The sequence below is a fragment of the Carassius gibelio genome, chromosome A9, assembly GCF_023724105.1.
Source record: "Carassius gibelio isolate Cgi1373 ecotype wild population from Czech Republic chromosome A9, carGib1.2-hapl.c, whole genome shotgun sequence".
Lineage (NCBI taxonomy): Eukaryota > Metazoa > Chordata > Actinopteri > Cypriniformes > Cyprinidae > Carassius > Carassius gibelio.
Window position 1 is genome coordinate 21,688,923 of NC_068379.1, and position 22,155 is coordinate 21,711,077.

At 37.1% G+C, this 22,155-nt stretch overlaps 2 protein-coding genes across 6 annotated transcripts; one reads left to right on the plus strand and one right to left on the minus strand.

Annotated features, from left to right (window-relative positions):
* Positions 1–747: 747 nt before the first annotated feature.
* On the plus strand, positions 748–5,206 carry LOC128019965 (mitochondrial pyruvate carrier 2). Its single transcript, XM_052606407.1, has 5 exons — positions 748–1,080; positions 2,915–2,955; positions 3,047–3,131; positions 3,202–3,313; positions 4,605–5,206. The coding sequence occupies exons 1-5, from the start codon at positions 981–983 to the stop codon at positions 4,648–4,650; spliced, it is 384 nt and encodes a 127-aa protein (XP_052462367.1). The 5' UTR covers positions 748–980; the 3' UTR covers positions 4,651–5,206.
* A 1,130-nt stretch (positions 5,207–6,336) lies between these two features.
* LOC128019963 (NXPE family member 3-like) lies at positions 6,337–17,669 on the minus strand. 5 transcript variants are annotated; one of them, XM_052606401.1, is made up of 8 exons: positions 17,213–17,669; positions 15,038–15,191; positions 14,280–14,356; positions 13,508–13,666; positions 11,640–12,409; positions 11,409–11,476; positions 9,668–9,868; positions 6,337–8,524 (listed from the first exon to the last, which is right to left on the minus strand). In XM_052606401.1, the coding sequence occupies exons 4-8, from the start codon at positions 13,598–13,600 to the stop codon at positions 7,959–7,961; spliced, it is 1,698 nt and encodes a 565-aa protein (XP_052462361.1). In that variant the 5' UTR covers positions 13,601–13,666; positions 14,280–14,356; positions 15,038–15,191; positions 17,213–17,669; the 3' UTR covers positions 6,337–7,958. The 5 variants fall into 5 exon arrangements, with proteins under 5 accessions (XP_052462361.1, XP_052462364.1, XP_052462366.1 ...); XM_052606404.1 differs by having other exon boundaries at positions 15,038–15,221; XM_052606406.1 differs by lacking the exon at positions 15,038–15,191.
* Between the last annotated feature and the right edge of the window lie 4,486 nt (positions 17,670–22,155).

The window sequence follows — 22,155 nt, forward strand, 5'->3', positions numbered from 1 at the left end:
GACTGCAACACTATTTTTTGTTTCACCTAACTAAAGTATTTATAACAGTAGTTTAAATATATTAGGTAAGAATATTTGGTAACTGACGTGCGGATGAAAATCACCCAAGCTAATGTTTTAAGTAAAAAAAAGGAAACTGGTTATGGTCCTCACTTAAAAGCAATTAAAAAGTAACGTTTCATTGTCCCATTTATTTTCTTTAAAAAAAATACAGGAATAAAAACAGGGAATTAAAATATTTTAGGGATTTAAAAACAAAATAACAACACTATTTCAGCAGCAGTCTGTACGACAGTAATGACACAATAAAAAAAAATGTCACTCAGTTGTAAATATAGTTTCAAAATATGAAAAAAAATATGTAGACCTCTTTGACAAGAATAAAGTGTACAACTAATTTCAATGCAAAATAGACAAAACACTTATTGCAAATATAAACGTAGTGCAGAGTCTTTAATTAACACACTACATTGTTTAAAAAAAATTGATCAATAAATGTTTGTTCTGAACATTGTGAAGGACGATTATTTATTTATTTTAATGAAATGATTGGAATTTTAACGTTCACACCCAGAATTCCACAATTATCTCTACACATAACCGTAAACTTCTGGATTAGTCGTTTATTTCCTCAAAGCCACCTGACCAGGCCCCGCCTTTTAATAGCGTGCGAACCCATTCCAGCCAATCACACAAAGGGGCGTGGCCAAATTAACCAATCCTTCACCTTAGAGGCTCATTCACGTCATGACGTGATGACACATGACAACAAACAAAGCAGTAAACTACATGAGCAAGGTCGAAAGTAGGACAATAACGAGTAGACTTTGTAATTTATGTTTATCCATATTTCTTGTTTTACTGACTACGGATTCTTGCCTTTTGGAAACATCACGGGACAATAGCAGCAGAGTGCTCTGCACATCCTAAGCGGTGTTTTGTGCGTGCAGTTTTAGCATATAGCTTGTTTAGCAGTCATCATGGCTATGGTAGGGCTGAGAGCTTCTTACCACAGAATCCTCGACAGGATCGAGCATACGCTGCCGGCTAAACTGAGACCTTTTTATAACCACCCTGCAGGTAACACAAATGCTGTTAGTGTGACAGCTTATTTGTGACTGATACTGATCCGGTTAACCTCTTGAGGCCATAGAGACTGCTTCCTGAGCAGGTGTTTTTGTCTCATTGTTTAAATTCAAAAACAGAATGACTCCAATGCTTTTAAATAAACGTCGATGCATAGCCTAGAATTTAATTGAGGTTTAAGATATAGAAAATGTTTTATGTATGTCCTTGAGGTGTAATTATATGGTAATGAGATATAGCCACTGTATAATATGTAGAAATTTAAATTATTATTATTATGTTTTTTTATTTATTTTATATTATTTGATTCCTGCATGGAAAACATGGTGAATTGTTGTCTGCCGTTCTAGGTCTTGCTATTATGAGTGTTTTTTTTTGAGTACAATATGGGACTTAAAATCTAAAAAAAAAAAAAAAACGTATTTATACATAAGAAATGTTTTTTTAATTTAAAACAATTGATCAGTGAAACAATGTCTAAACTTGTGTTTAACTAAATATGTTTAACTAATAATATGTCTTTTCAAATTTTGGGGCATGTCTCAATGCTGTTAAAAGTCTTGATTTATGTGACTGTAATTTTCCATCTAGTATTAATAAGTGTTTTGAAACAATAATTCATTGTACGTGTAAAATTGTAATTGTACATGTAATGAAAGAGATGTTATGGGTCACCAGAGTGTACTGTATTTGTGGAAAGTGCCCTTGAGAAACATAAATCATTGTCCGTAATATTGTCTGTTACTGAATAACTGAAAATATTTTCTGTTCTAATCACATGAGTTTTCTTAAGGAAGTCAGTGTGTTTATAGTTCTAGTCATTGGTGTTAGAATAAATAGAGATCAAAATACCTGTGTGTTGATAAGCAGAGGTTGACTGACAAGAAACTAAAAAAAAAAAGATCAAACAAACAAACTGGCATACAGATTTTCTCCTCAGCATATATTATATTTAGCACTACGGTGCTAAATATGATCTTTTATTAAATGATATTAAAATTTATTTTTAACATTGATTGTTTTTAGGTGTTCTAAAACAAGTCTGTTGCATTATGTTGATCACTGATGGCTCAAACTCTGATAAGATGATCAGTGTATTGTCTTATTGAATATTTAAACATTGACTGTTTACAGATTCGGGTCATTATTTAATACAAAACCACGCATGATGTTTCTACTGTATTTCTTTCAATCACTTAAAATGAATGCTGTCTGTCACTGTCTTTAATCAGTTCTGTGAATTACTGTATGGTCATCCTTTATAAAGTAGCAACAATGTCGTTTGTAAAGTACAGTACTGTGCAAAAGTCTTAGGCACATTAGTATTTTCACCCCAAAAAAAGGGTTTTATGCCAGTTTTTCTTTTGCTGCAGTTAGTCAGTAGGAGATATCAGTTTACATTTCCAAACATTAATTTTGCCATTCATTTTAATAATAATCTAGTGAGTTTGTTGAATGCACAAGCAGTCTGACAACAGCCGGTGCTCCACATGGAGATCTGATCCCGCCATCATCAAATCTGTCTGTGATTACATGAAGAAACAGATGGAACTGAGACACTTTCAGCTTTACAACATTGCAGATCGTTTACATTCACGTTCAGCTACATTACACGCTGCACGCTGGAAATGGCATAATAGGGGCACTTTAATGAAGTACATATACATATTTGATCCCAAACCAACATTTTCTTTTTTCATCACCTAATAATTCCCCTCTGTGTTAGTGGTTTAGGTTATGTAAGTTGAATCACCTGATAACCTGTCACAATTACACACATTTGACCTGTGAAACATGACTTAAATGTATTGATTTGCTTTTTGTTTAGGTCCAAAGACTGTTTTCTTCTGGGCACCAATGTTTAAATGGGTAAGATTAACAACACACAGTATTTAGATGTTCTTTGGATTAATTGATATTTATTTATATTTAAATTAATTTCATTTCTGATTTCACACAGGGTCTGGTCTTAGCTGGCTTAGCAGACATGACACGTCCAGCAGATAAACTCAGTACCTCCCAATCTGCTGTGTTGACCGCCACAGGTATATATTAAACAAAAACAAAACAACAACAATACAACGATCCCAATCTCCCTCGCTTTCTGTTTTTCAGGACTTATTTGGTCCAGGTACTCTTTGGTCATTATACCCAAGAACTGGAATCTCTTTGCTGTAAACTTCTTTGTTGGAGGTGCAGGAGGATCACAGCTCTTCAGAATATGGAAGTGAGAACTCTCATTCACTTACAGAATACATGCTGTAAAATCGCTTAAATGGGCAAATGAGCAAAAGGTGAATGTTCTTGATTTAAAGCTACAGTCGGTAACTTTTGACGCTCTAGCGGTTAATAAACGGAACTGCTTGCGTCTTGCGGAAGGACATTGTAGCCGGAACTACTTCTCTCTGTTTATGTCTATGAAGAATCACAAAGGTACTGGGTTACTCCGCCGCGGTACCCCTGAAGCAATCTAAAATAGTCTGAATATAAACACTTATTATAGGTGTACCCTAGTGATTCAGGACAGGCTAAAAACACGGTTTGGAAAATGGATTCATGGTGTACTCGCTTATTATATACATTTTGTATACTTTGAACACAAAAAAAAGTTACGGACCGCTCCCGGTAAGAAACAACCAATTAGAGCTGGGGTCCGTAACTAACTTTTGATTAGTGGCCTACAGAATATTTTCAACAAAACATTAAGAGTAACAAGCATTATTTGTCAGAACGCGCGTGTTGCGTAAACATAAAACCATGTCTGCATTTGTGATTGGAGAAACGACAAACAACAAGTGCTACTCTACACTGCTCAAAACTCACGTTTTAATTGTCAGTGGCAAATTCTTTAAATATGAAAACTAACTTACAGACTGTGTCTGAATCGCCAGACTGTTGTTGCAAAGATAGAATTGCCTCACTTTATAGATACGGACACAGGCATTGTAGTCTACTCTCCCAGGAAACAGTCCTTGTCCTCCGCAAAATGTGATGCACACATCTGAATATTTGGGTTGAACTGTTCTGGAACAGTGTTGTAAATACAACTTAACCACTATTTCTAGTTGTATCCTCCTTTGGAAGGCCAAAGAAAGTAGTTTCGCTACTTTGTGTGAACATTTGGGTGGTGTTATGCAAATCTTCCCACATCGTGACATAACAACGGTGGTTGGCACTTAACTTTTATAAAGAATATCTCTTTGGATTTGAGACTTTGCAGCTGTACAGATCTTCTTTATGAACCAAGAGCTTGTAACACTCCAAATAGATGTGATTTGGAAAATTATGGAATTTAATCTAATAAATCTGCCAATTGACTTTACTATATACCAAATATAAAGCTGTAAAAAATAATGCTGTATGAATCATTTATGCTAAACAGTGTGTGAAAATCTACTGAGAGATTTGTAAATTTGAGTCTGGAAAAGTAAGGAAATAGAAAATGTGTAGGAAACCTGAATTTAGGCGTGTGACTAAGTTGGGGCATGTTCAGTATGTGAGTTCTTTATTCCCCACAGGTATAACCGGGAACAGAAGGCAAAGGAGAAAGAAGCTCAGGCTTGATACCAGTGCTGTGCAAAGTGCTTCCAGATGAACGAAAGTGATTCTCCTCAACTGGTACCACAGAAACTTTCCATCCTTTATCAGTCTCCACACACTCATCTGATTCTTTTCAGTTCAGGTCATTGTCCCGTGCCATTAGTACCTAAACCAACAATTATTAAGGTTGTTGATAACGCACAACATGTTACATATTCATATTAGTATGATTGTACTTTTTTTTTTTAAAGGATTGTGTTTCAAATGCATCTTGATATATGAGCTTTCCATCCAGTATACTTGAATTACCATCATAATTTTTACCATTGAGTGAATTTCTTCACTCAGCCTCTGTCATACTTTTACCACAATGTCTCCATATCAATTTTAAGCTTTCTTTCATTATATGTATTTCTTAGGAAATATTTATTAAACATCTGTAATGCATTAGGGTTTTACACATCCATAACATTAAATTATTTTGGTCAAAACCCATACTTTACAACATACTGAACTGTACTGTAATATTGGAATTTTTTGATTAACATCAAAATAATAATAAAGTAACATTAAAATCTAATTTACTTAGTGTCTTGCCCTTATAATCAGGTGTACTGTTAAATGTTCTACCTAGTTATTCACCTTTATTCGGCATTATAAATAAATTGCATACTTTAAAGTTATTTATTATTTGAAACCGTTAAGGACTACCATATTGCTCATACAATTTCTACTGTGTTTATTCTGCACATATTAAGGATTGTTTTGTTACCGAGTGAGCAGTGTACAACCCGAGCACATGTATCCCACAATGCAGTGCACATAACCTGACCTATTTCCAGTGAAAATTCGAGCTTATCAGCTGAGATTTTAAACACTATTATTATTGTTTACTCATTATCAGCCAAAATAATTCTAATAAAGCATTTTCTAGATGACAAATATACATCACTCTTTAAATTATGTATGAGGTTACATTTAACAACAGTGTAAATGTTTACCGTTGTATTCTACGTGATGTCATAAATATTATTTATCATCTAAAAAATAGTATATACTTTTTACTTATGAACCTAAACAGTATATACAGTACTAAGCAGTAGTTTACTGCTTTCCCATTTAGCCTGGGTTTTTGTGATTACATTGCTGGCCCCATGTGGTGCTACAAAAAACTGCATTCAGTAGAATGAGATTGGAAATGCAGATGGTGTGATCTATAGAAAACTTTTCTGGGAACCATTTTGGCCCTGAAAGATGCTTCATCCATATGGTAAAACAATGCTTGCTTACAGGTTGTTTGCATATATAACATTATATAAATATATAAACAAGTGTCTGGATTGGCAGGCACCAAGTCTGAAGGTCTCATGTGGAGATGTAGGCCGATATATTTTTGAGTGAGACCCATGAGTAAGTGTCCAAGTTTAACAAAACATAGAACACATGCAAAACAAGATAGTCATAAGAAACATGACAACTGTCATGAATCTCTGATGCTCAAGGGAATATTGATCTGAACTTTTCAGCAAAGTTATGCAAGTAAAATAAATGAAACCTCAAGTCCATCCTTGTAGCAAGTCCCTTAGCACACAAGGCCAAATCATCCTTCACCCAACTTGTGGCTTATTTTTATATAATTATTAAAAGACAAACAATTGTAGAGAGTATGAAGTACAAACTTATTTATATCATAATTAACATTTTCGATTTCTCAATTTATTATCCTTACCTTTTTCCAGGTTGTCCTGCCCAAAAAAATGTAATGAAAAAAAAAATCTGCCCCTTTTTTTAATTAATCTTACATTATGAATTTGTATTATTTTATATTTTAATGTTATTGTATCAATGTGTTCAGGAATACTCAAGATTTTTTTTTATCTCAGTTATTCTCAAGATTTATTTATTTATAAACACATTTACCTATATTAAAAAAATCGTATTTCTTCACCATAATTTGCTCTTTGATGTCATCAATTTCTTCCTGACTGGATCTTACTGCATAAAAAAATTATTAATCAATCTGCAGTGCCAGAGATCATTCAAACAATGTTTAGACAAAAGCAGAATGGATGCTTAAGAGTGAATTTATTTTGGTGAGCCATGAACACTGCGCAAAAATAAAATAAATAAAAATGCTATGGAAACCCTTGTACAGAACCACAATTTTATAGATGTAAATCACATAAAAATGTAATAGAACAGATCAATTCAAAAACAGGTAGCGTTAATTAAGGCACATGAACTGATCATAAACAACTCTTCCAAAAAAAATTCGGAATATCCATTTTTGGAGAGTAAATTTTTACATTGCATTTGGAAACTTAAAATATAACAGACAGTTTAACCTCTGTATATATTTTCAGTTCTCTCAAAGCTAAATGCAGAATGGGAGAAATTATATTAAAACTAATAAAAGACATAAAGACATAAAATGAATATTTAAGTCAATGATTATACTAGAACAAAATGATCAAATGTATATTTAATAAGTGACTAAATGGTCCATATCTCTGGATAACACTGGATACCCCTTATATGTAAAAGGACAGTGACCTGCATGCTCTTTTATACCTTTGTCACATGACCACGCTTGACCTACATGTTAGCTGGACAGATACACATAATAAACGGGTAACACATTCCCATTTACCAAAGCACAGAAACAGTTGTGCTTGCACTCATACTTCTTAGTGCTCTCATATAACTTCTGTAATAGTAATTATTATTCTGAAATTCTCTATTTTTCTTTTAAAAGCTGCTTTATACATAAGTTAATTAAAATTTTCAATAATAATTTACATTTGCAAGCTTGAGGTTGGTAGCTTTTTTTTCCCCTAAAGGAATAGTTTATCCAAAAAATGAATGTAATCATTAACTCACCCACGTGTAGTGGAGAACAAGCATAAATAATTATAAAAAGAACAAAACCTCATCCATGTGTTTCCAATGAGCATAAAAAAAGCACCATACTGAAATCATTTAAGATCAAGTCCAATATAAAATCAATAATTATAAGTGCTATATAATTGTAAATGTTTTATGGGGGAATTATCAATTCTCTTTAGGAAAATATTAAACTTGTTTTAGCTTAAAAAAAAAAAAGATTCTGCATACCTCAGGATTTTGTCATGAAAGTAAACTGTTTATGGTGCTTTTCTATTTTAATTTTGCCAGCAAAATCATTATAAACCTTTGCAAGGCCAAACAGATAAAAATAGCCCAAGCAAATAATCTCTAAAAAGATAGCAAAAAGGTTCATCCCAAAGACAAAGTTATGGATGATTAACATTAAGTCTCACCAGTTCCTAACCCACAAATACTGGTTGAGAAGTTTAGCCCTGCTTTTTCTTTCTCTTCACTGGGCAGATGTGCGAAAGAATGAAATTAACCATGTTTGATATAATGTCAGGTGGAGGGTGTAGCTGATGAGGGTGATGGTGGGCGAGTGTCATCTCCCAGGCATCCACCAGATGGACGTTCAGATGCTTAAACATGGCTCGGAGCACTGCATCAAGCTGTTGGGAGAACCAGTCGCTGTTGAACAAGCTGGACTCTGGATCCAGTTTCTGGAGGTTGGCTGTGCGGATCAACACCAAGGTCGCTGGTTCTCGGTTCAGCAGTCGGATCACTGCTCTGCGGATGTGGCGCAGGCGCCGCATGTACACTTGTACTGGGAAAGTGCTAAAATGCCCCCAGATGCTAATCACAACCACCGTGTCTGAGCCCCCTCGTAAGTCGTCCAGCTCATTTGAGATATAGTGCATCTCAGCCGAGGACACCGATGTGAAGCGGATCGGCGGCCCGTGGCAACGGTATCTCAACAGTATGTTGTGGTTGCTGTCCACTGCCATGTACGGGCCAACATTCTTCGGGCTATGAAAGTTGAATTCCTTAAACTCTATAATATTGTGCGATAAAACAGAAGGCAAGATGTAGATGAGAATCAGGAAGACAATAGATCCATGCCCACTTAGGAATAAAGTGTTTAAAATATATATTTTGCATGAAGATATAAGGAAAAACTCACCCTAGACTACAAAAAAAATCTCTCTACTTCAGTAGTCTCAATCCATTCACATTTGACCTATTCAATAAGAATATACTATAATAATGTTAATTATTATTATTTATTTTTTTTTATTATAGATTAATTTCCATAAGTTTAATATAAAACTCATCCATTAAAAAAAAAAAAAAAAGAGCGTCCCCGGGGTGTGAACAAATGCCTTCTGTAGAAAAATATCCATATTCAAGACGTAATATAATCCTTTTAATCTAGCTTGCGCTCACAGTTGTAAAGGAAGCAGTTCCAGAAGGATGATGTATGAGAGTCTTGTGAAAACCAACGTTTGTTAACAGGAGCAAAGGAAGCAACTATCACCCCCACCCCCACGAGAATTAATTCAAGTAAATGTTATAAATCTTTTTTTTTTTTTTTTATGTGATCCTACTGCACTATTTCATCTCTGTATCTGATTTGAAGGGGGCAGAATGTTACAGCTAAAGAGCCATAAATGCATTTTTAGCCTTACGGTCAAATATTGCTCTGCCAACATCATTAAAAGTTATAATTAGTAATTTCTGACAAATGACCATGGTATAAGCACAGCACCTGAGATTGTGTGGAGCGTCATTTAGTTTGAACTGAGTTGCTCTGAACCACTGAAAACACTGAATCACGTGCTCATTTGTGAAAGAACACAATGCTGTGCTTTAATCACTGAAGCTGGGAGCTCTTCTGTTTTGCTCAACAAAAAAAACCTCAAAGGCCTGAATTGTCTTTCTTTCCCTGTCACTCCTCACAGACCCCCATTTGGTAAAATGACCAAATCTACACGGAAAACCTCTTTCTAAAACAATGATATTTTCTGTCGAAAGATTCTGTAGTTTGCATCCCTGTCAAACAATCAGAAAAGCTTTCCACGTTAATTTTCTAATGCTATGGTTTTTTTAACATTGGGTTGACTGAAACATTTTTGAAGATGTGGTTAAAGACAAAAAAAAAAAAAATCAATACAGCAACTTTAAAAATATTACTGACCTGGAACATGGGAAATGAGATACTCGTACCACTGTCGCACAGTGGAGTCTCCATACATGTACACCATTTTCCCTTGAAGACACTGTGTTATGACTGAAGAGGCATTAAACTGACGCATGACGAGTCCACTCAATGGCCTCCATGATCCCTGGTAGTAGTACCCTGAAGGAGTGGATTCAAGGTGCATCCCTTTGGTTCGTACTGGAAGGAAAGAGGAAAGGAAAAAGATTAAAATGAGAAAGTGTTGTTAATTCCAAACTAGACAGCTCACCATTTAAGAAGAAAAAATGCTGATGAGAACTTAGAACTTAAACCTAAATACTATTCTTATATACTTAAAATGATACACCTTTCAAAAGTTTCAGGTCAGAAGGATTTGACAATACAATTAAACTTTTATTCAGCATGAAATTAAATTGAATAACAACAACATGTAAACACATTTACAATTTTTACAAAAGGATATCATGGTTTCCACAAAAATATTAAGCAGCACAACTTTGACATTACAGGATTAAATTACATTTAAAAAAGACCCCGTTCAAAAGTTTATATACCCTTGAATCTTAAAGGGGCCATGAACTGAGAAATAAAATTTCAATGGTCAATGTACTATAAAAACATCCTGTACATTTCTAAACTCAAAGCTTTCTCAGTTAAATTTTTTACATTTTTAATTATTAAAACCAAGCTCAGAAAATGACTTGTTTTGGAATGTGCCACTTTATGATGTAATAGTGTGTCTAAATACCCCCCCAGCAGAAGATCAACACCTGCTTCTACATCACTGCCTCTTTAGCCCCGCCCACTGATACAGGCTTGAAGGAGGAGAGGAAAGACTAGAGAGAGGATCACTCCATCAACAGAACCATAAAGATAACAATACAAGTTGTAAAACAGTCTTACAATTGCCTTCCTTGTGATCCAGATCTAGATCGGACACAAGTGCTGTTGCATCATGTTGCAAATCAGTTTCTCTTTCAGGTCAGAAGTGGCATTAATGCATGTCAAAAACAGGAACTGGGCATCAGTTTACTGTTGGGGATTTGTTGTTTCTATCAGTGCTGCATCCAGTATAGACAGAATCAACAATTATAATGGGTTCTGTTGTCTATAGTCACGTTGTAGCCTCTCATTTTGTTACAATTATTATCATATATGCATATTCTGCAATGTGTATGTACACTTATGAGCACAACTGTATGCAGTATACGTTGCACTATTAATACCGCTTTAGTTTAGCCAAGCTCACAAACAACCCTCCAACCTCCTTCTATTGACTATATTCTGTGCAGTTGTTGTATGTCTCTCAATGTCTCTCTCTCTCCATTTCAGATCACGGTATCATGACGAGCCTTGCAAGCAGTCCTCGAACATTATATTCATGGTCTCTATTAATTGTCACCCCTTATAAATAATTTTCAATCAATAGCTTACTTATTTTGTATCATGTGGACAGCCACAGTTGTTGTATTGATGTCTTGTTGATGGTACCTTGGGAGGTTAACCGCAGACTATAATAATTTATTGAAAAGCAAAACCCCCCATATACAGACAAAGATAACTTATGAATCAACAATACAATTTGTATGTTTTATTCCCAAAATGGTCTTGACTAAATTTTGTTTTTGATTAAATAAAAGCAGCTTTGATGAGCCTAAGAGATTTCCTTTTTAAAAATCTTACCCACCCTTAACTTTTGAATGGAAGTGTAAATATAATATTACATGTGCAACAATACCTTTAGCAGGCTGAACAGTCACATTGTCCATCCCTGCAGAATGTATTGGAATTTTTATATTTACTCCACTAGAAGAAAAAAAAAGGTAGGTGTCATTCAAGAAGTAGAAAAGATGTATGTTCATCATTAAACTTAAGAATTTTACATTTATTTGCATTCTGTGCAATTTGCATTTTTATTGGCCAATAAAAATAAACATTATCTCTCAACCACTTTTAACTTCTCACTCACCTTTGGAAGAACTGTGTCTCATAAACAGTGAGAAGGTGTTTCTTATACCCTCCTTTTGAGTGGTTAATCCGTGTATCACAGTCTAACATCTTGGGCTTATAACAGAACCAGGGTTCTCCGGTCTGGGGGTCTGTGTAGTTGCAAAGTGGCTGCTGTTTGTGCGGCAGACACAAGTTACACAAAGTGGTTTCAGAAAGGTACCCTGAGCGGAAGAGGCTCTTGAAGAACACTCGGTCCGACTGTTCCTCTCTCAATCGCCTGAGGACCATCACAGCTTCGCTGGAGTGAATCATTGTCAGTTCCACCTGGGCAACACCTGCCCAAAGCAGAGGAAAAAATACAGTGTAGTTTCCTTTGTTGTGGTCGTGTACCTGGCCAACCACACCTGCTGCCAGTTCTGGTGTGTGAAGTCGCGCAACTAGGAAGTCTCCTCCATATTGTTTGGGCTGATCCAAAAAGTTATGCATCTGTACCTTCACCACAAGCTGCCCACCCACCTGCAGATCTCCAGGGTCTTGGATTGTATAGTAGCTCTGTGCAGGATCACTACTTTGACGTAATGGCAGTCCTAGGACCGATGGCTCTGGCCAGGCAATGGATTTGAGAAGATAGTTCTCCTCCATGGCTTCATCTGCAGTGGGCTCCTGGCCGAGGTGGGCACAGAAGGAGTTGTTAAACTCCACCGGTGGTAAAAATTCAGAGGTCTTCAATACTGATTGGATGCTTTTCTGAAGCTGATAGAAGGTAGATACTGTCTGACAGTTCCAGCTCTACAGAAGACAAAAACAGAAGATTTAATGTGAAATTTCAGTACAGATTAGAGGTCTTCACGGGTCCAAAAATTTGTGCCCAGCCCGAAAGAGACGCGTAATGTACTACACCGAACCGACCCGGACCCTTCTAATATTTCGAAAGCTGGACCCTAAATGTCGAGTATCATCTCTGTGCTCTGCTCTGTGTCGAGTCGGAATCTGACCACTAAAACTTTAAGATTAAACTGTTTTTTTATTATTATAAATATGGGAAAAAATGTAAAGCGTGGTTGACGGGTCTCGGGTGCACTGTGAAGACCTCTAGTACAGAGAAGCATGAGAATGTCTGTAGGGTTCAGAGGGCAAGATTAATCTGTGTTATTAAAATAACCATCGAAAACAAGTGCATGATCATGAGATATTAAAATATTACATGCATTAGTAAAACTTGCACAAATGAAGAAAATATTAACTATTTCCACATTGCAAAAATAAGATGGATTACAAATTTATTGTTCATTAACTAGAACAATAAATCAGTGAATCATGGCTGGCCCTTTTTTTTTGGAAAATGTTTCCATTTAAGAGAAAAGCTCTGACTGGGTGATTTAAACACTTGACATCTGGCAACCGCAACCATGAATGCTTGTGTAGACTTGCTACCATTGCAAGATGACACAAATGTAAAATGAAAATGTAAATTTTTTCAGTATAAATAACCAGCAAATACTGAAGACTGATTTTGCTTAATAAATTGAGAGAGCAAAAATTGTGATCACAATTAAAATATTATTTTTCGTGCACCTGTGAGTTTCCAGAACTTCTGTTATTCTCCTGTTCATCACTGTGAAGCTGCTGTGACACAATTCTCTGACTTTTACCAAAGTCTACAGACATACAAGACTTCTATTAGTTTTACTCCTATTACTTATGAATGGCCTTCTGAATAAAACAGCCAGTTTCCAATCTGTGAAGTCTGTGCGTTACTGCAGCTGCCATTAGAAGCTCCAGTTCCCCTTGAAACCTGAGACTCGCATTTATGAATGTACATGCACACTTTTTGCGATTATAGCCGCATATATAACTTTGCTTGAAAGGGACTTTGCTTTTACTCACTTCCAATGAGGTGATATTCCACAGCAGGAATAAGAGCCCTGAAAGAGCCAGCAGAGTGAAGAATGGGACATATTTGGAAAGGTATTTCTCCATGGTTTCCTTTCTCTGTCATCCTCCTGTCCAGCACTACAGCAGATCATGGCTGGCCATTACTGCATGCTAAAATAGATCAGACCAAAAATAGCATGTAAACAGCAGTATTCAAATACATTAACAATGAACTGCATAATCACGTTACATGCAAACAACAAGTTGCTCTCTTAGATATAGATATATAATATAGGCTACATCAGGGGTCTCCAACCTTATTTCATTCGGGAGCTAATTTTAAAAAATGAAAGCGGCTAAGAGCTTCCAATGTTATAAAGTACTTAAATCTCTTAAATAATGTATCAATCCAAACTGCTATACACACCTTTGTTCAAATGTGCTGGAAAAAGTACTGTTACACACTGAAATAATTTTACCAATTTTATGACAAAGGCCAACAAATAAAATTAGCAGCACTATCCACTTTTTATTTGCCTAGACAGTGAAATAAAACATTTAAAAATCATGGCCACATTTTAAACTAACAAAAAAAAAAAATCATAACATGTTATCTAGTGTCTACTGATATGTACTACATGTTCAAATAAAAGTTTGACCATTTAAAAAAAAAGAAAATTATAATATATCAGCCTTTAATTATTATTATTATTATTATTTTAATAAAAGGATGAGTCAGAATTATAAATTTAAACTTATCTGCTCCATAAACAGTTCTACATACCTCTGATAACAAGGTAGGCTATTTTCCATCGACCGGTTAAGATTTACAACAAAAATCTGGTCTGATTTTGCATTCGTCTGAAAAAAAAAAATTGTCAGACTGATTTAATTTGTAAATCCAGTTTGACAGCAGCATTAATATGTTCTTAATTAGCACTAATACATGGCTAATAATCTAGTAATATGCATGCAAATAAGCATGCATGAAACTAATAGGTGTTTAACACACCTTAAAAGTTGCACTTTACAAAGTTGGAACTTTACGCGGCGTGCGCGCTTTCGTCGGAGCAGCAACAAAAGCCCTCGCACGACGCAAGCCATTGAAATGAATGGGTTTAATAGCGCAGCTCTTTCCGCATCCTGTGGGAAAGCCGCTTTTTATCCTCGGTTTCTAAGTTAGCTCTGCGCCGCCGCGGTCTCTGAAAGACGGGGAGGAGCGATCGAAGTCTGCAGCCGTTTTCATTAAGAAATGTCATTAAGAGCGATGTGTTGGAGACCCATTGGCTATATATAATATAGCAAACAATTTCTCGGCAAGGATGTGTTTTTTAAGTAAGTTAACTTACCTGTTAACTATCAGATTCATCGTTTGTAGAGAGAAACTTACAGATGCAGGTAATTCAGACACAACTTTCATCTTCTCTCTCTATCGAGTTATCGAAAAATCGACTCGTTTGATTTAAAACAGTTGACTAATGTTAAAATATTAGCATTTTTCAAATTTCAATCTTACCTCCTCTCTTTCAACGTTAAACTGACCTGACTATTCCACTGGATTCGCGCTCTGAGGAAACCGTTACGACAAGCTTTGATCTCGCCGCCACGCAGTCACGTGGTTCATGGAGCTCTCAACGGCAACGCCCATCTTCCAATGATCCAATCAATTAACGAAGCCCCGCTCTACGTTTATTTGCTTGGAGTCCATTCTGAATATGACTTACAGCTAAGGAAAATTAAAAATTCATTAATTTACCCTATGTAGGCATTTGTAAGTAAATGTCTTCTCATGTCTTTTATGATTTTATAATGTTTTCGCTTAAATATTGTATTAAAGAGTAGATCCTTAATTTAAAGACGTCTAAATAATAATATAAATATATAATTATAACAATAAAAAATCCCACAAAGTTCTCCCACTGGTTTTGATACAGGGTGACCTTTGTAGATAGCCTATGACAGAATTAATATGAGAGGTTTGCTATGGGATTAATGGGAGTATATTTTAAGATTCCTGAAATATTTAAGGCATCAAAGGCATGAGAATACATTTATAATTACCCATAGAAGGTAAAGAAACAATGCAGCTTATTTTATTGAAAGTATTTTTCTTTCTGATAGCTCCCTCTTATATACATACACACACACACACACACACACACACACATATACATACATATATATATATATATATATATATATATATATACACACACACACATATATTTTTTATTATTATTATTTTATTTTTTTACATATAGCCAAAAGTGACAATGACAAGGTTCCAAGCACAATTACTTTTGTAGATGATAAATTTATGTAATGGACATGTCTCTTTTCAAATAAGAATCTTTAGTTGTCTCGTTATAGTAGTATTATTCAATTTAAAACAATAAAATAGACAAATATTCACTTTCCTTCAATTCAGTCATATGTTTTCAATATCATTAGGATATAAAAATACCCATTTAATTAATTGGATGAATTAAACACTTTGCATCTTTCTTTAATTCGCACCAACATTGCTTGATTTTAACATTTTGGAATAATGTATTTACATAGCATACTTTTATTCAGTCTCACTGGTAAGGAACCTTTTTTAAATTTAAAACCAAATTTAAAAACTAAAAAATTGAATGCTGATTAAGAAACATCTTAATGAATGTGTGTTGATTGTGTTTGGATTTTAGAACTATGCAGTTACTGCCTTTAATTTCACATGGTTACAGTTAATCTTTTAATTTAAGGCCAGTTCTCTGTAGTTTCAACCCAATTCAAAAACAAAAGCTAAATGCTGATGTCTGTAGGCTACGATCTATGTTTGTACTGAATGTAGGCTACTTACTGTGCAGTTACTGCCGTTAATTTCAGATGGTTATGCTTATTGTTTTCAATAGCCAAAAGCCAGTTTGGCCTATTAAATACCAAATAAACATCTTGTTTATGCATACTTTCCTTCTTTCTTGTTTGTTGCTTAAAGATAAAAAAAAAAATCGGAAATCAGTATCGGAATTGGCCAGTTTGGTTGTAAAAAAATCGGTATCGGAATTGGCCATGAAAAATCATGATCCTGCAAACATATAAAACTGATATTTATAATAAAACTACAACTTATAATATCCCCACATTGAACTCACATTTACTGATTGATTCATGGTACATTTTTTTGCATTCTTTAACAGCTGACTTTAACATTAACATTTTCAATATTTTATCTAGCAGTAATGATACATAATCGCCTAATAAATGGCTATTTATAGTCCTTCATTACAAACAGTTTAATTTTTCACTTTGTTTGTATTTTGTATTCCAAAAACGTATTTTAAATACATGTAGGCTAGGATATCTGAAATACTCAACATCTTAATATTTTAACCATTTAAGACACTGGCTGAACGGTTTTTTTTTCCTCTGCGGTTTCGTTTTGTTCTTTGCACAACTTTGAAGCTTCAGCATTTAAGCATTGCAATATCAAGGCGGATTAGGATATGTATCCTTCTACATAGTAGTGCATTTCGCAAATATACTCATTTTGTCACTATATGCCAAACAAATTAGGTTTTATTGACCGAAAAGCTAATCGTCGAGTCAACTTTATTTTGTTGTAAGCACAAATCGGATGCTGTTTAGATGCCCTGGCATGTAGCCTACACGATGATTGAAAATCTAACACGTGTATTTGTAGATTCTCGAAATAATGTAGCATCATTTCCTCACCTTCTGTGCTGATGCTGCAGCCCCGACGTGCTGCTGCAGACCTTTTTGTTATTATCCATCATGACGCCAGCATCAAAACCCAACAGTCTAATAGTTAACAAAATAACCGAGTCATTGAAGCAGACAGCAGACTGCGTCTGCTACTATCACTCAAGCACGGGTCATCGTTTCCGCCCCAGTTGTGAAATCAGGAGGGGGGAAAACAGATAATGATAATTTCATTAATTAAATTGCATTTTGGTACCGTTCCATTAAAAAAAAAAAAAAAAAAAAAAAAAAACTTCCATCTACAGATAAGAAAGCTCACACTATCTTCGCATTAAAATGAGTTACATTAGTAAACCAGTGGCGTAGACGGGGGAGGGGGCATGAAAACAGAGAACTGATTGGCCCTCTACGTGTGCCCCCAACCCTTGTCTGTCACAAAACATACATCTCTCGGCTTGCATTTGAATAGTAAACGCTTCCGCGATGCTTCTCAACAACTGGGATTAAGAATTAAAACGAAAAAAACCGAAATAAAATTTCGTATTTCAACGAAAGAAAAAAAAAAAACGAATGGAGGTTGACCTATTTTTGATTGTCCCTAGGTTGAGACGAAAGCAGTAGGGGACGGTGCTTTTGCAGTAGCGGCCCCTAGGCTTTGGAATGGTTTGCCTTTACACATAAGAACTGCCTCCACATTGGTGTCATTTAAGTCCCCTTTAAAAACTTTTTTTTTTCCCAGGCTTTTTTGCAAAATGCTATTCAGTGAAATGGTGTTATTTGTTAAATGTTTTTTATTTTTATTATTATTATTTATATTTTTGTATATGTTGTTTGCTTATTTATGTTTTTAGAATCTGTACAGCACTGGTCAACTTGTTGTTTTTAATCGTGCTTTAGAAATAAATTGCCTTGCCTTTTATATACCTTTTTTCAATTAGCCATTTGCAGCTAGATTTTGGTAGGCTACTGTAATAAACAAATCTCCATATTCATCGCGAAGAAGGAGGCGGGAACCGGCGCACAGTCAAAACTCATTTTAATATTCAAAAGTAAATACAAAACGGCGCACCAGCCCCTCACGGACGACTGGTGCGCATAAATAAAAAGCAAACATAAAATAATATCCCAGGCCTGGTCCTCTCTCGTCCTTCACGGTCGTCACTCCAGTTTTATATCCTTCCATCTCCTACGTGGGACTCAAGACCGGCGGCGGGGCGCAGGTGCAGCTCATCTCCAATCGCTACACCTGGCCTCACTCCTCGTTCCCACGCCTCTCGGCCCCGCCCCACTCGCCACATACCCCCATCGCCCCTCGCAGGCCGGGGGGTACCCTCGAGACTGCGCTCTACTCCCCCCCCCCCCCCTTCCCTCCGGGGGGGACCGCTCACGGGGACCTGCAGGAACCTGGGGGTAGGACAGACGAGGCGAGAGAAAAGGAGATGGAAGGAGGAGCGACAAGGACGAGAGAGGAGAGAGAAAAAAAAAATCCGGTTCCCAGACGCACTGCTGCTCGGCCCTCCACCAGCTGGGTGATCTCCTCCGCGGTGCCTGGCGGTGGCACTGGACGGCCCTCGGCGGACGGCGCGACACTCCTCCGCCGCCCGATGGACGGCGACGGCTCCTCCGGTTTTGGGCAGCCGGCAGGAGTCCCCCGTTCCCTGCCCCTCCGGATTCCGTCACGGAGGCGGCAGGCTCCGGCCCCCTGGCGAACGGCGCCGACTCCTCCGCTCCCTCACGGACGGCAGCCGCCCCTCCTTGTCGTGGGCGGTCGGCAGCGAGCTCGCCCGTCCCCGGCAACTCGCTCCAGCCCACCGCCTCGAGCGTCCCTGGCGGCACATACCTCGCCAGCTCGAGGGCACCGCGGATTCACCACAGCGGCGAGGGATCTTCAGCAGCGCGTCCCTCCTTCTCCCGGGCTTCGGCACCACTGTAACAAACAAATCTCCATATTCATCGGGAAGAAGGAGGCGGGAACCGGCGCACAATCAAAACTCATTTTAATAATTCATAAATAAATACAAAACGGCGCACCAGCCCCTCACGGACGACTGGTGCGCATAAACTAAAAGCAAACACATAAAGTAATATCCCAGGCCTGGTCCTCTCTCGTCCTTCACGGTCGTCACTCCAGTTTTATATCCTTCCATCTCCTACGTGGGACTCAAGACCGGCGGCGGGGCGCAGGTGCAGCTCATCTCCAATCGCTACACCTGGCCTCACTCCTCGTTCCCACGCCTCTCGGCCCCGCCCCACTCGCCACAGCTACCTTCTTTCAGTATTAGGCAGTGGCAGAGCCAGGATGTTTTCATAAGCGTTAGAAAATATCATGCTCTATGCCAAATATCTGTTTGTGTATCTGGGAATTGTCTGCAGAAGGAAGGTTGTGTCAACAGATGAGTCCAACACAGGTTGTGGAGCTCTGTGCGATGATAAACTGGCTTTCGGTCTGTAGTTGAAAGAGGAAGGTCTGAGAAAGGTTCACCACGTTCTAGTCCTCTCGGACGGTATGACGTTGTGTTCTATATAAATCACCATGGAGGGCTCCACTCAAAGTGCCTCGTCATTCTGGTGGAGCACCTGTTAAAATGCACTCAGCTCAACTTGTGTTTAATGAGAGTAATGCATGTGCTAGGCAGGTTGAACCAAGAAGCAGACATGCTGTCCCGGAGCAATGTCTCCTCAGAGGAGTGGATGCCCCATCTGCAAATGGTTCAGAGAGTCTGGGAGATCTTTGGGAAGCCAGAGGTCGACCTCTCATTATTGGATGAGATAGAAGCATCCTTATTTGATTTGGGGTTTGTTCAAGGTGTTTTCCTCTTCGTCGCACTCTGCAGTCAACTTGAATGACTGTGTGACGGTTGAATTTTTCTTCCAAGAACATAAATATTTAAAAAACTCATTTATTTAAGGTCTCATACCTTAAATTGAAATGGAATATTGCCACGACAATTTAGCGATGAGGATGGGATGCCTTGTGCGGACCTTTAGACCTGTGAGCAAGCAGTGAGTGATTATGGATCATTTGGATATTTCTAAACAAAATCTTATATTTGAACATTATTCTCAACATGAATTTATGAAGTTAATTGCAACCTCTGAGCCTCATTAAATATCTGTAAATAAGACACTTGTGTTCTTCTCTGCCACCTCTCTAGTGCAAATTGATTTGGTTAATACCGATTTTAATATCTGTAACTTATTATTCTTATCCCATTGTTTTAATTAGAAATCTTGAAAAAAAAGCTTAAAAAAATACACTTTTGAATTTGACATAAAAGATAACATACTTTTAATAAAGTTAGAAAAACAATGTCCCATAATTCACTTTAAGGAGTCCGATATTACTTTGTAAATGGAAGGCTAATTTTTGCTATTGTTCAGAAGGTGCTCCTGAATTTTTTTCTGTGCTCCTAATTTTTATTTATTTTTTAATAAGCAGCAAGTGCTCTTAAAAATAAAAGTAAGCATGGAGCCCCGTTTAGTGAGTGTGGTGGTGCTTATGAGGTGCTGCTCTGGGACGGGCGAGTATGAGGCTGGGAGGAAAAAAATAAAATAAAAATCACATACTAGCTACAAACAACTAGACTACACCACTGCTCAGTGGTCACCATTGCCGCCATCAACCTACCGATTGCTGCAGCTGTTTGCTGATATTATGAAGATCAGGAAGGAATGGGAGGCTCAAGGGAGCTGGGCTGTTATGGCTGCATAAATATCACTTATCAAGTCTACTGCAAGCAATTGCTCATTTTTATGCTTCCTCTTAAAATCTAATATAGCAGTATCCATAATCCTTAATCTATCCATAACATCCAACAGCTCTTCATTGGCAGGGCAGGCAGGCTGAGAAATATCAGAATATCCTGCTCACCTTGACTGGAAGCCAGCAGAGCATTTCCTGCTGGATCAGAGGATGTATGTGACAGCACATCTTCATCTTTAGTCAGAGAGTTATACACAAACTCATCAGCAAGTGCCATCTGAGACCCCCCACGATCTCAGTCTCCTCACTGTGAAGTCATGGCCTAATGGTTAGAGACTCAGACTTGTAATACAAAGGTTGTGGGTTCAAGTCTCGGGCCCAGTTGTAGGTGGGGGAGTGAATGTACAGTGCTCTCTCCCACCCTCAATAAAACGACTGAGGTGCCCTTGACCAAGGTGCCACAGCATAAATGGTTGCCCACTGCTCCCTGTTCCCTTGATAAGAAGGACAAATCAGAGCAGAGCTTCCTCTCTGAGAAACGTTCACATTGAACAACTCTGTCCCCTCAAGAACAGATCTGCGTGCTCTTCACCCAGACACATAGCGCAAAGGTCATGTGAGTCATCAGAAAGCACTGACACGGATCCGTACACTTCCTAAAATGCCTTTCAGTAGACATTGTTTTGCTAACTCAAGGTATGTTTGACATGTTCACACGTTCCCAATAGATGTGGGGGGATGATGCACTAAGGGATGCACCAAGAGTTCCTTTTTAAAAGAGAATCACCCACTGTGGCTTTTGCAAATAGATCAATGACAGTTCATTGTGACAATTGATCAAAAAACATTAGAGTTATAATTTAGAGTTTTAAGTTAAAACAAGCATAAAGGGAAATTGTTTGAGGAAGTAAGAAGAAATGAAATCAAGAAATGAAAATGAGTCTGACCCCATAATATAATGAGGTCAAGTTTTTTGGTTTCAGGAAGTTTTTACCATTATTATTTAACATTATACCCTACACTTTCAGTTCATTAAGAAAATATAGGCAAATAATTAATGAACCAGTTTTGTAAATTAATCTGAATTTTCTAATATACAATATGTATTAAGGCAGGTTAAGAGCTTTTTTACATATTCATATTCACCCTGCAAAACAACTGTTTCTGTGTGATTAGATTATTTTTAGAATTGTAGATTAAGTTTATTCTAAATCTGTTTTCCCATTGAACACTTGTTGCATTTTTAAATCAT